A 13,407-nucleotide genomic window follows, 5' to 3' on the forward strand; every position below is an offset into this window, starting at 1 on the left:
GAGCAACCACTCCATGTATCTTTTTAAGCATTTAAAGTAGTAGCCAGCTGTATATGCTCTTATGTTTTTTTTAGGGGCTAGGCAGTCATACTACTGAACAAACAAATGTGTGTACAATTCAGGACACAGCTAGTTAGATTTCACAGCCAGCAAAACATTAGGTATGCTATAATATCAAACCAGGAGTTATATAATGCTCATATTACCTTTTTTAAAATCAGGTCATTTTGACCACATCACGGTATACAGAAAGCCATTTGTGAAGTATGTTATTGTTAATATAAAAAATATAGATACATTCAAATTTTCATATCTAAAATAGAAAATGTTATATGATGTTAATTTCAAAGCATGGCAGGATTAGCATATATCCTTTTTTAAATCTGAATGAATAACATTCATCTACATATTAAAACTAAAAGAATCAAGTTTCCAGTGTAAGGCAAACCAGCATTCTCCCTGCACCTTAAGAAAACTTGTTTGAATTAATAACACGCTTGAGTATCTTTTGGTCTCATGCTGTAAACATTGTTTAATGCTTATCAGTCCAAATTGCATTCTCACGGCGCAAGAGGAAATTTGTTTTTGTCTTAACTCCCAGAAGGGTTGTCAGTTTTTGATCGAATCAGACCCAAAGGATTGATCTACAGAATATTTACATTTTGATGAACAGCATCCCAGTGACCACTGCGAACCCAGTGAGAATCATGGCCACCTTGGGGATGCGGTTCTGCGGGGAGCTTAGCTCATGGGGCAGGATCTCCATGAAGGTGATATACATAAAGGTGCCAGACGCCAGGCCTTCTAAGGTGGACCTGGCCAGCTGGTGCTGGGGGGATGACTTGGTCTCGGTGAGGGCAATGCCCAGCCCAATGCCCATTGGGGACATGAGGGCAAAGAGCAGGAGGCAACCTACCACGGCTGCCCGCCGCAGCTTGCCCTGGGCCAGCTTTAGGGCTAGACTGAAAGAGATGATGCTCTTGTGGAGGAGTAGAGCAACACAGATCTCCAGCACCTCTTGACTGTCCTCCTGTAACCCCACAGCCAGGCCCTCGAACACTGAGTGCAGAGATAAGGAAAATACTAGAATGAAGGCCCGGATGGMCGAGGTRGAGTTAAAGTCCACATGRAAGTRGGCATCCTCTCCCCCTARTTCCTCCCTACCATGGGAGTGGTGGGAGTRTCTCYGGCCAWYTCTGTCATGTGATTGGACGCTGGAGTCCACCAATAGTGCGCGTCTTTCTTCAGAGTGGCCCGCCGATCGGTCTTTGAGGGCCAAGACTATTTGCTCCAGCACCAGGACCAAGAAGAAGCCCATGGCTATGATAAACTCAGGTAGAGGGAACTGAAGCTGGAAGGGGTAGATAGACAGATAAGAGGATAACACACAGTTTATAACGTACTTGGAAGAACTAACAACCGCAAAGATAGCCTAATCAGTCAAATTAAGCTGACAAATGTAACATTTAAAAAAATCTATTAAAAAAAGGTGTCTGCGAACAGAAATTGATGACTACAATGACTCTCTCTAAGTCATTCATCTGTATTTTTCTCAGCATTCAAATTTGACAAAGATTAAAAATGTAATTCTGACATCAAGTAATACAGGGCAGGCCAAGATAACGCTGTACTTCCTAAATACTAATCAGATGTGAAATGACTAACAGAAGGGCAGAAACCAAAAAAAGACACCGCTAATGGGGACTTCCCCAAATTCTTACTGTGATGCCCAGGCTACTAAATGCTTCATTGATCCCAGATAGGTAGTCAGGCACCAGGTCCAGAAGGCAAGTAGCAAAGAACACTCCTCCAGCGAAGCAGCTCACCAAGCTCACTACCTTGTGACGCGTTTCTGTGGAATACAATAGACCCAACTCAGCCACAAATGTATCAGCCAGTCATGCAAGTTTATTGAATGGCTCTACAACAATGTCAATGTTTTAACCTGTTTGTCTTCATCTGGTCTCCATGGAAAAAATATACAGATTTGACAGACTACATCTGACAACATCCGGGAACAGATTACACAAAAGTGAGTAGGTATGTCTTCCTTTTAGTAATTTATCTGCACTTTATTATTCAGCCCTGTGCAAAGTTATCGGATGTGCATGGAAGTTGAACCCACTTACATGCTACTGTCTTTACATGGATTTGGGGGTCTTTCTGTTTCATGTAGGGTTTGTAAAAGGAAGGAACACATAGGAGTCAACAAGTAAGTTTACACCCAGGACTTCCTTTCGGATAAATCCGTTTGAATTCAATCACTTTTTGACAGCATCCCTTTTGATTTAAACAAAACTTTCCTACATGTTTTCCCATGGAAGAAGTGGTCAGAAAGTGACTTTTTGGACCTCGATCCCAAAACATTCAGGAGATAAGTGCTAAAAATTGACCCATTTTGCATACCCCACCATACAATAAGACATTCCATGTCTTCATCACTGGAAAAAATAAATGGTTGAGTTTGATGCCATTTAAAAGCTTACAAACAGGGTTATCAAACTACTTAATAATTTACTGAAAAATGTTTTTAATAAATATTATTTTACCTTAACATCAATTATCTAAAAAATAATCTTCATGTTCACATACATATAAAATATATTTTGATCTGTTTAACAATTTTTTGGTTACTACATGATTCCATGTGTTATTTCATCGTTTTGATGTCTTCATTATTATTCTACAATGTAGAACATTTTAAAACTAAAGAAAAACCCTGGAATGAGTAGGTGTGTCCAAACTTGACTGGTACTGTATGTTGTAGCTTAGACCCTATTTTTACATCTGAGGTTTTTGTGTTGTGCCTGCCATCGGTTGAGACGCAACATGCTCTTGAATACAGGGTGGGTGTCATTTCAATCATAGAAATATATTTCATAGAATGTACCTATCCCTTCAGACCTCAGTAATTTAGCTGTTACACCATTGACATTTTAATTTAAATGACATTTTTACTTCTAATTACTAACAAAGATTTCCGCTGGTCCACCCATTGTCGAATGTCAATTTAAAATGGTCATGTCTATTCTATGATCTATATTTCAATAGGTTTCCTATGGAGGATTTACAGTATAATATAAAACAATTGATATTCCCATCCAAGTCAACATTGTGTGTAATTGACATTTAAGAAAAAAAAAAGTTTAAAAAACATGTTCATAAGCTTTTAAATATGTAAATCTCAACTGTTTATCTTTTCCAGTGATGAAGAGATGGATGTCTCATGGTATGGTGTGTATGCAAAATAGGTCAACCGAGTATTTTATCTCTTGACTATTTTGCCATTCAGGTCCAAAAAGTAACTTTCTGAGCACTTCTACAATGGGAAAGAAATGTAAGGAAGGTTAGGTTCTATTAAATTCAAAAGGAGTACTATCAAATTTTTAATTAATGCAAATGGGTTTACCTTTAAATCACATTCTCAAAATTCATTCTGATCTAAAGTACCACTTACCTGGGTCTACATTGCACCTCCCTGCCCCCCTGACTAAGCACAAAGGGGCGAAGCCACAGACCAGTGTGATGGAGAAAAGAACAACCAGTGCTCCCAGCTTTACCTCCAGGCCAGGGACATAAGCTGGGTTCATCTGCACTTCAGATGGCCACCCGGAGAGGGCAACAGAAGATCCTTTTCTGAGAGCCATCTCTGCACTCCCTGCTTCTCTTTCACGCCTGAGTGAAACAGCAAAGAGTAGCTCTCAGACGCCCTCCATTGGCTTACAGTCGAATGGGGAGGGGTAGACCACCTGCATCAGAGAAGTTTGAGGAACATTTACCTACATTCAAATCAAGTCAATACAAATAAATGCAGTTTGACATTTATTGCATACATTTTCATAGTGCCCATGGTTTAGGGTGAGAGACTTCTGTGACAATGTCACATTGTAGCATCTGCTCTGGGATCTTGGCAAACAAATAACATGAATTCCCAGATACAGTATGTGAAAGGATAGAAACGTACAGTTTGTGAAGGAAAGGGGGGGCATAGAAAGTATGTGACTGATCTAACATCAGATAGATAACATTAAATTGCTTTACCGGGACTGTTATAATATCATGTACAGCTGTTTAGAAAGTTAAAAACTATCGCTAGTCCATAAAAAGTTTTCAACAATTTGACTAAACGTATAGCTTTCTGCCTATGGCATCTCTCACATTACAAATAGCAAGCAATAAATAATGTACTACCTTCTGTCGTATTCTCTCATAAAAGGACAGCCTTGGTGAGCAGCTTGTATTGGCACAGACTTAATAACAAGTGGAAAAAAGGCAGCAAAATTACATTACTGCTATGCCAAAAAACTGCACTCTGTACGGGAAGTGATGATTCAACTGATCAGAATGAGGCTGGGACGACCTCGAGGGAGGGGCATATCCCGGATTCATCAACGCTCAGTGAAATCTGATCTCAAGTCAGATCTGCGTTTTAGCTGTCGATAGTTCATCTCAAGATTGGGGGTCCGATAAACAGATAATTTATCAGTTGTTTCGGAGCAACTTCGAACTATCGCGGTCTATTCATTCGTGGACTTTTGATACAAGAAATTCTGTACATTGTATCACTTATTAAATCGCACACAATTGCAACAGATGAAGAATTGAGGGGACATCATGTGCCATCTCTAGACTTTGTATCAGTCCAGTAAATGTGCGAAATATGACAATGGCATGCGTTCCAGTACCACACCTCTGCTGCATTCCCTAACCTAGTAGGCTACATACTAGCAAAACATTTACCGTCAGGCAATGTCATTTGGACGTCGTTTTTTCTGGTCCTGTCTGGACCAGTGGTATTTATATATATTTTTTTGCTGCGGTCCGGACTGGCCTTGATTTCAACGTCAACAGACGGCTATGATCTGTTTAGATTAGGTCTGGTCCAGGCTGGCGTTGATTTGGCTACATATATACTTCTATGATTGGTCCGATAGGGTGTTTGCCTTTCACGCCAAGAACCGAGTTTGTTGTTTGCTACACTGGTGTCAGAAATGGGATGACAGCCATGACAATGAAACATGACGAGTAGCCTAAGAAAAATGCTGGAATCTCCTACTATCCCCAAATTCCACTGATCCTGCTTTTAGATTTGTGGGAAGTACTATAGTGAACAAGTATAGGCCTACACTTACCAACCAAGCATTTACAGACGTTGATGTCTTTTTTAAATTAATTTTTTATAGTGCTCTGTATTGTACCCTACTTTACTCTAATGTACTCTACCTGTACTCTATTGAATAAAACTCCTGTACCGGGCCATACCGTACTGTGCTCTTCTGTACTAAACTGCCGTACTCCAATGGGATGTTTAAACTTGTTAAACATACTGGCTGAGCGTACCACCCTCGGTAGAGCCTTGCGGTCAGCGACGGTGGAGTAGCCATACCAGGCAGTGATGCAGGGTCGAGTGTGTCAGGGACGGAGGAGGTGATGTGGTCTTTGACTAGCCTCAAAGCGTGAGTGCTACGGGTTGGGATGATAGTGAAGATCTTAAAGCAGGAGGGGATAACGGCCTAAGCTAGAGAGAGATGAAAATGTCCGAAAACACATCAGCTCTGAGGTTGCGGCTCGGGATGCCGTCTGGGCCGGCAGCCTTGCGAGGGTTAACACGTTTGAATGACTTACATATGTCCTCTGTGGAGACTTAATTAACTCCTTGGGGCTCTCCTCGGCAGATCAGAGTCGTTAACGCTCGAAGTGTGAGAAAAAGGTGTTTACAGTGCCTTGCAAAAGTATTCATCCCCTTGGCGTTTTCCTATTTTGTTGCATTACATCCTGTAATTTAAATTGATTTAAATTTGGATTTCATGTAATGGACATACACAAAATAATCCAAATTGGTGAAGTGAAACGAAAAAAATAACTTGTTTCAAAAAAATTACAACGGAAAAGTGGTGCGTGCATATGTACAAACAGGTCAGGAACAAAGTTGTGAAGTACAGATCAGGGTTGGGTTATAAAAAATATCCGAAACTTTGAACATCCCACAGAGCACCATTAAATCCATTATTAAAAAATTGAAAGAATACGGCACCAAAATCTAACATTAAGTGCATGTGACAGATGGGAGCAATAATAAATATTCTGTTGCAGTCTTCAGTTGCAGTCTTTCCTATATTATTGTGATAGAATGCATACTTCATTGAGAATGTATGTGCAGTTGAAATTTGTCCATAGAATCAATGACAGAAAAATACATATGTTTCACGTCTGTAAATTGTCTTTTTGACATCCATTACAGACGTATTTTTTATGTCTGTATAAGACGTCTTCAAACCTTTCATTCAGCACATGAAAGGCACGTGATGTCAACGTATGGAAAACTATTTTCAAAGTAATTTTTCTCAGTGGGTAATGTATGTTATTACTTCCTGTATAGAATAAAAATATCTTGATTGCATAGTATATTGTTTAGAATTTAGGCCCATCTGTGTTTTTCAAAAGATCACCAACACAATGTTTTTAATGTATTTATTGAGGCAGAAATTGCTGATGCCACAACCCAGTTCTTATGAAGTGAGATCATAAAGAGACAAACCTTGCCTTGTATAAAAAAAGAGAAAAACAGAGTTCCATGAGTCATATATAACTGTCCTATTTTGCCATAGTATACAGGAGATCCTATCCAATTTATATTTGCCATAATATGAATAAACCATGAAATACAGTATAAAGGACATGAATATATTAAACACATTGTCTGACATTTTGGCTAAAGGCCTGGTTTGGAATTCAGTATGTAGATACGGCTTTTGAATTTACGGTGTTATTATATGTACATGAATGCTCAACGACACAATCCGACACAGCGGATCCAAGATGGCGTAGCAGTAGGACATTTGTCTTTGTCTTATCCCGTATCTTATCCTGTGTAAATAGCCGGTCTTTTTCGTATATATCTTAATCTCACTTTCTATCTACGAACTAAATATACTTTCTTGCAACCCGCCTCACTCAATGTGGTACGGCTCTGCTATTTTTATTCCTTATAACTGGAACTTCCATCAGGAGCTAGCCAGCTAACTAGCTACTAGTTCTTGTTAGCCGCGGCTAGCGGTCTTCACCTTTTTCTCGGTCACCAACCAGCCTTAGCTCGGACAACACCTGCCAGTCTGCACAGCGCGATATCAACCCATAACATATCGGACTGCCTCTCTCTACCACAACACCGGATTCCTGCCGCTCTGGATCATTACACCGGATCATCGCAGCTAGCTAGCTGCAAACGAGTGGCTACTGTTAGCTAACGCCTCTGTCCCGATGCAAGCACCATCTAGCCTTCAGCTAGCCTCGAGCTAGGCCCATATAGCAGCTAATTAGGGCTACAATACCTCCTTTGCCAATTGGCTTGGACCCTTTATTGTCGACATGGAGACCCGCAGATCCATCACGACTGGACTGCCGACGTAATCGCCCGATGTGGTCTCACAGGCTATTCTGTTACGATGTTGCCGAAGAACCATCTACAAGCCCCGGCCCGCTAGCTTTTCTGAACGCTGTGTCCCCTCCTCCCCTAGCGTAGTAAGTGACTACAGAACGGCACCCTGGCTCACCTATTGCTTCTCTTTTGCCCCTATGATCACTCGGCTGTTCTGGCTAGTTCTTATTGTTTTATTTCACTGTAGAGCCCTCAGTCCCGCTCAAAATGCCTTAGATAGCTCTTTTGTCCAACCCCACACACATGTGGAGACCTCACCTGGCTTAATTGGTGCCTCCAGAGGCGAAACCTCTCTCATCGCCACTCAACGCCTAGGTTTACCTCCACTGTACTCACATCCTACCATACCATTGTCTGTACATTATGCTCTGAATCTATTCTAACACGCCCAGAAATCTGCTCCTTTTATTCTCTGTCCCCAACGCACTAGACGACTAGTTCTTATAGCATTTAACCGTACCCTCATCCTACTCCTCTGTTCCTCTGGTGATGTAGTGGTTAACCCAGGCCCTGTAGCCCCCAGTTCCACTCCTATTCCCCAGGCGCTTTCATTTGTTGACTTCTGTAACTGTAAAAGCCTTGGTTTCATGCATGTTAACATCAGAAGCCTCCTCCCGAAGTTTGTTTTATTCAACTACAACATTTTCCACCAAGATAGAACTGCCAAAGGGGGTGGAGTTTCAATCGACTGCAGTGTTATGTCATGCTATCCAGGTCTATGCCCAAACAGTTCGAGCTTCTACTTTTATAAATTCACCTTTCCAGAAATAAGTCTCTCACTGTTGCCGCTTGTTATAGACCCCCCTCAGTCCCCAGCTGTGCCCTGGACACCATACGTGAATTAATTGCCCCCCATTTATCTTCAGAGTTCATACTGTTAGGTGACCTAAACTGGGATATGCTTAACACCCCGGCCATCCTACAATCTAAGCTAGATGCCCTCAATCTCACACAAATTATCAAGGAACCTACCAGGTACAACCCTAAATCCGTAAACACGGGCACCCTCATAGATATCATCCTGACCAACCTGCCCTCTAAATACACCTCTGCTGTCTTAAACTAGGATCTCAGCGATCACTGCCTCATTGCCTGTGTCCGTAATGGGTCCGCGGTCAGACGACCACCCCTCATCACTGTCAAACGCTCCCTAAAACACTCCAGGGAGCAGGCCTTTCTAATCGACCTGGCCTGGGTATCCTGGAAGGATATTGACCTCATTCCATCAGTAGAGGATTCCTGGTAATTCTTTAAAAGTGCTTTCCTCACCATCTTAAATAAGCATGCTCCATTCAAAAAAAATTGAACTAAGAACAGATATAGCCCTTGGTTCACTCCAGACTTGTCTGCCCTTGACCAGCACAAAAACACCCTGTGGCGTACTGCATTAGCATCGAATAGCCCCCGCGATTTGCAACTTTTCAGGGAAGTTAGGAACCAATATACACAGGCAGATAAGAAAGCAAAGGCTAGCTTTTTCAAACAGAACTTTGCACCCTGTAGTGCAAACTCCAAAAAGTTCTGGGACACTGTAAAGTCTATGGAGAATAAGAGCACCTCCTCTCAGCTGCCCACTGCTCTGAGGCTAGGAAACACTGTCACCACTGATAAATCTACGATAATCAAGAATTTCAATAAGCATTTTTCTACGGCTGGCCATGCTTTCCACCTGGCTACCCCTACCCCGGTCAACAGCTCTGCACCCCCCACAGCAACTTGCCCAAGCCTCCCCATTTCTCCTTCACCAAAATCCAGAAAGCTGATGGTCTGAAAGAGCTGCAAAATCTGGACCCCTACAAATCAGCCGGGCTAGACAATCTGGACCCTCTTTCTAAAATTATCCGCCGCAATTGTTGCAACCCCTATTACTAGCCTGTTCAAACTCTCTTTTGTATCATCTGAGATCATTAAAGATTGGAAAGCTGCCGCGGTCATCCCCCTCTTCAAAGGGGGAGACACTCTAGACCCAAACTGTTATAGACCTATATCTATCCTACCCTGCCTTTTCTAAAGTCTTCGAAAGCCAAGTTAACAAACAGATCACCGACCATTTCGAATCCCACCGTACCTTCTCCGCTATGCAATCTGGTTTCAGAGCTGGTCACGGGTGCACCTCAGCCACGCTCAAGGTCCTAAATGATATCATAACCGCCATCGATAAAAGACAATACTGTGCAGCCGTCTTCATCGACCTGGCCAAGGCTTTCGACTCTGTCAATCACTTCATTCTTATTGGCAGACTCAACAGCCTTGGTTTCTCAAATGACTGCCTCGCCTGGTTCACCAACTACTTCTCAGATAGAGTTCAGTGTGTCAAATCGGAGGGCCTGTTGTCCGGACCTCTGGCAGTCTCTATGGGGGTGCCACAGGGTTCAATTCTTGGGCAGACTCTTTTCTCTGTATACATCAATGATGTCGTTCTTGCTGCTGGTGATTCTCTGATCCACCTCTACGCAGATGACACCATTCTGTATACTTCTAGCCCTTCTTTGGACACTGTGTTAACTAACCTCCAGACGAGCTTCAATGCCATACAACTCTCCTTCCGTGGCTTCCAACTGCTCTTAAATGCAAGTAAAACTAAATGCATGCTTTTCAACCAATCGCTGCCCGCACAAGCCTGCCCGTCTAGCATCACTACTACTCTGGACGGTTCTGACTTAGAAAATGTGGACAACTACAAATACCTAGGTGTCTGGCTAGACTGTAAACTCTCCTTCCAGACTCACATTAAGCATCTCCAATCCAAAATGAAATCTAGAATCGGCTTCCTATTTCGCAACAATGCGTCCTTCACTCATGCTGCCACACATACCCTCGTAAAACTAACTATCCTACCGATCCTTGACTTCGGCGATGTAATTTACTAAATAGCCTCCAACACTCTACTTAGACTACATCCAATTTGCTATCACAGTGCCATCCGTTTTGTCACCAAAGCCCCATATACTACCCACCACTGCGACCTGTATGCTCTCGTTGGCTGGCCCTCGCTTCATATTTGTCACCAAACCCACTGGCTCCAGGTCATCTATAAGTCTTTGCTAGGTAAAGCCCCGCCTTGTCTTAGCTCACTGGTCACCATAGCAGCACCCACCCGTAGAACGCGCTCCAGCAGGTATATTTCACTGGTCATCCCCAAAGCCACCTCCTCCTTTGGCCACCTTTCCTTCCAGTTCTCTGCTGCCAATGACTGGAACGAATTGAAAAAATCACTGAAGCTGGAGACTCTTATCTCCCTCACTATCTTTAAGCATCAGCTGTCAGAGCAGCTTACCGATCATTGCACCTGTACACAGCCCATCTGTAAATAGCCCACCCAACTACCTCATCCACATATTGCTACTTATTTTTTGCTCCTTTGCACCCCAGTATCTCTACTTGCACATTAATCTTCTGCACATCTATCACTCCAGTGTTTAATTGCTAAATTGTAATTATTTCGCCACTTTGGTCTATTTATTGCCTTACCTCCCTAATCTTACTACATTTGCACACACTTCATATAGATTTTTAGTTTGTGTTATTGACTGTACGTTTGTTTATCCCATGTGTAACTCTGTGTTGTTTGTGTCGCACTGCTTTGCTTTATCTTTGCCAGGTTTCAGTTGTAAATTAGAACTTGTTCTCAACTAGCCTACATGGTTAAATAAAGGTAAAATAAATACAAATTGTGTTTCCTCCAGCTCCAGATATTGATAAAGGTCTCCAGCAAAAGCTCCTTCCAATAATTCTTGAAGAACATGACACTGGAAGGGTTCTGACAAAACTGCTTTAGCCCAGGATGGATACTGGGATGCACATACAGTACCAGTCAAAAGTTTGGACACACCTATTCATTCTGGGGATTTTCTTTATTTTTACTATTTTCTACATTGTAGAAAAATAGAAGACCTCAAAACTATGAAATAACACATATGGAATCATGTAGCAATAAAAAAAGTGTTAAACAAATCAAAATATATTTAAGAATGTTGACTCTTCAATGTAGCCACCTTGATGCCTCACTGACAGCTTTGCACACTCTTGGCATTCTCTCAACCAGATTCATGAGGTAGTCACCTGGAATGCATTTCAATTAACAGGTGTGCCATGTTAAAAGTTAATTTGTGGAATTTCTTTCCTTCTTTATGTATTTGAGCCAATCAGTTGTGTTGTGACAAGGTAGGTGTGGTATACAGAAGATAGCCCTATTTGGTAATTGATCAAGTCCATATTATGGCAAAAACAGCTCAAATAAGCAAAGAGAAACAACAGTCCATCATTACTTTAAGACATGAAGGTCAGTCAATTGGAAAATGTCAAGAACTTTTAAAGGTTCTTCAATTGCAGTTGCAAAAACCATCAAGCTATGACGAAACAGGCTCTCATGAGGACCGCCACAGGAAAGGAAGACCCAGAGTTACCAATGCTGCAGAGGATAAGTTCATCAGAGTTACCAGCCTCAGAAATTGCAGCCCAAAAAATAAATGCTTCACAGAGTTCAAGTAACAGACACATCTCAACATCAACTGTTCAGAGGAGACTGCGTGAATCAGGCCTTCATGGTCCAATTGCTGCAAAGAAACCACTACTAAAGGACACCAATAATAGGAAGAGACTTGCTTGGGCCAAGAAACACGAGCAAGGTACATTAGACTGGTGGAAATCTGTCCTTTGGTCTGATGAGTCCAAATGTGAGATTTTTGGTTCCAACCGCCGTGTCTTTGTGAGACGCATAGTAGGTGAACAGATGATCTCCCCATGTGTGCTTCCCACCGTGATACATGGAGGAGGAGGTGTGATAGTGGTTTGCTGGGGACACTGTCAGTGATTTATTTAGAATTCAAGGCACACTTAACCAGCATGGCTACCACAGCATTCTGCAGCGATACGCCATCCCATCTGGTTTGCGCTTAGTGGCACTATCATTTGTTTTTCAACAGGACAATGACCCAACACACTTCCAGGCTGTGTAAGGGCCATTTGACCAAGAAGGAGAGTGATTGAGTGCTGCATCAGATGACCTGGCCTCCACAATCACCCGACCTCAGCCCAATTGAGATGGTTTGTGATGAGTTGGACCGCAGAGTGAAGGAAAAGCAGCCAACAATTGCTCAGCATTTGTGGGAACTCCTTCAAGACTGTTGGAAAATAATTACAGGTGAAGCTGGTTGAGAGAATGCCAAGAGTGTGCAAAGCTGTCATCAAGGCAAAGGGTGGCTACTTTGAAGAATATACATTCTAAAATATATTTTGATTTGTTTAACACTTTTTTGTTTACTACATGATTCCGTATTTGTTATTTCATAATTTTGATGTCTTCTATTATTCTACAATGTAGAAAATTGTCAAAATAAAGAAAAACCCTTGAATGAGTAGGTGTTTCCAAACTTTTGACTGGTACTGTAAGTATAGAAGACGAGATATCCACTCAAGCATCAGGGCAGGTTTCTAAGCTGTGCCAGGAACAGAGTACAGACTGAATCAAGGCTGTGACCAAAAAATGTTGATGTTAAAATGGAGGGCAACGTGGCCTGGTGCGTGGTCTGGTGCGGAGACTGAGGGTATTGGGCCTGAGTGTGCAGTCTGCTAGCCAGGTTAGCCCCCTCCTGCGAAGCACTTCCAGATTAGCCTCCATAAACTTCAGTGGCTCTCAGTCGTTGATAATGGTGCAACCCGGCAGTAGGTTTGCAACTACGTATGTGCTCAGCACTGCTTTTTCTGCCTCTGCTTGGCTCAGGGTCACTGGGTTGAAGGCCTCAGCCTTGTACTCTTGGTCGAGTCTCTGTTGTAGTTCCTCAAGGAAAGGTCCTATGTCACCTACCTCACAACACAAATAAAGAACAATACACAATAGGTGATTCAAGAGAGAAGGCTATTTCAGCTCAAGATACATTGCATGATGCTTGTCCATACATACACTACCGTTCAAAAGTTTGTGGTCAATTAGAAATGTCCTTGTTTTTGAAAGAAAAGCTAATTTTTCT

The 13,407-nt window shown here is 42.2% G+C and overlaps 2 protein-coding genes across 2 annotated transcripts in view; both read right to left on the reverse strand.

Annotated features, from left to right (window-relative positions):
* LOC111965006 (DNA-directed RNA polymerase III subunit RPC7-like) overlaps window positions 1–13,407 on the reverse strand; it is a 737,315-nt gene that overhangs the window by 558,966 nt on the left and 164,942 nt on the right. The gene's annotated exons all lie outside the window — the stretch shown is intronic.
* Window positions 79–4,314, reverse strand: LOC111965021 (zinc transporter ZIP1). Its single transcript, XM_023988961.2, has 4 exons — window positions 4,192–4,314; window positions 3,458–3,749; window positions 1,722–1,852; window positions 79–1,351 (listed from the first exon to the last, which is right to left on the reverse strand). Exons 2-4 carry the CDS (start codon window positions 3,645–3,647, stop codon window positions 656–658), a joined length of 1,017 nt encoding a protein of 338 aa, XP_023844729.1. The 5' UTR covers window positions 3,648–3,749; window positions 4,192–4,314; the 3' UTR covers window positions 79–655.

Source organism: Salvelinus sp. IW2-2015, linkage group LG6.1, assembly GCF_002910315.2.
Source record: "Salvelinus sp. IW2-2015 linkage group LG6.1, ASM291031v2, whole genome shotgun sequence".
NCBI lineage: Eukaryota > Metazoa > Chordata > Actinopteri > Salmoniformes > Salmonidae > Salvelinus > Salvelinus sp. IW2-2015.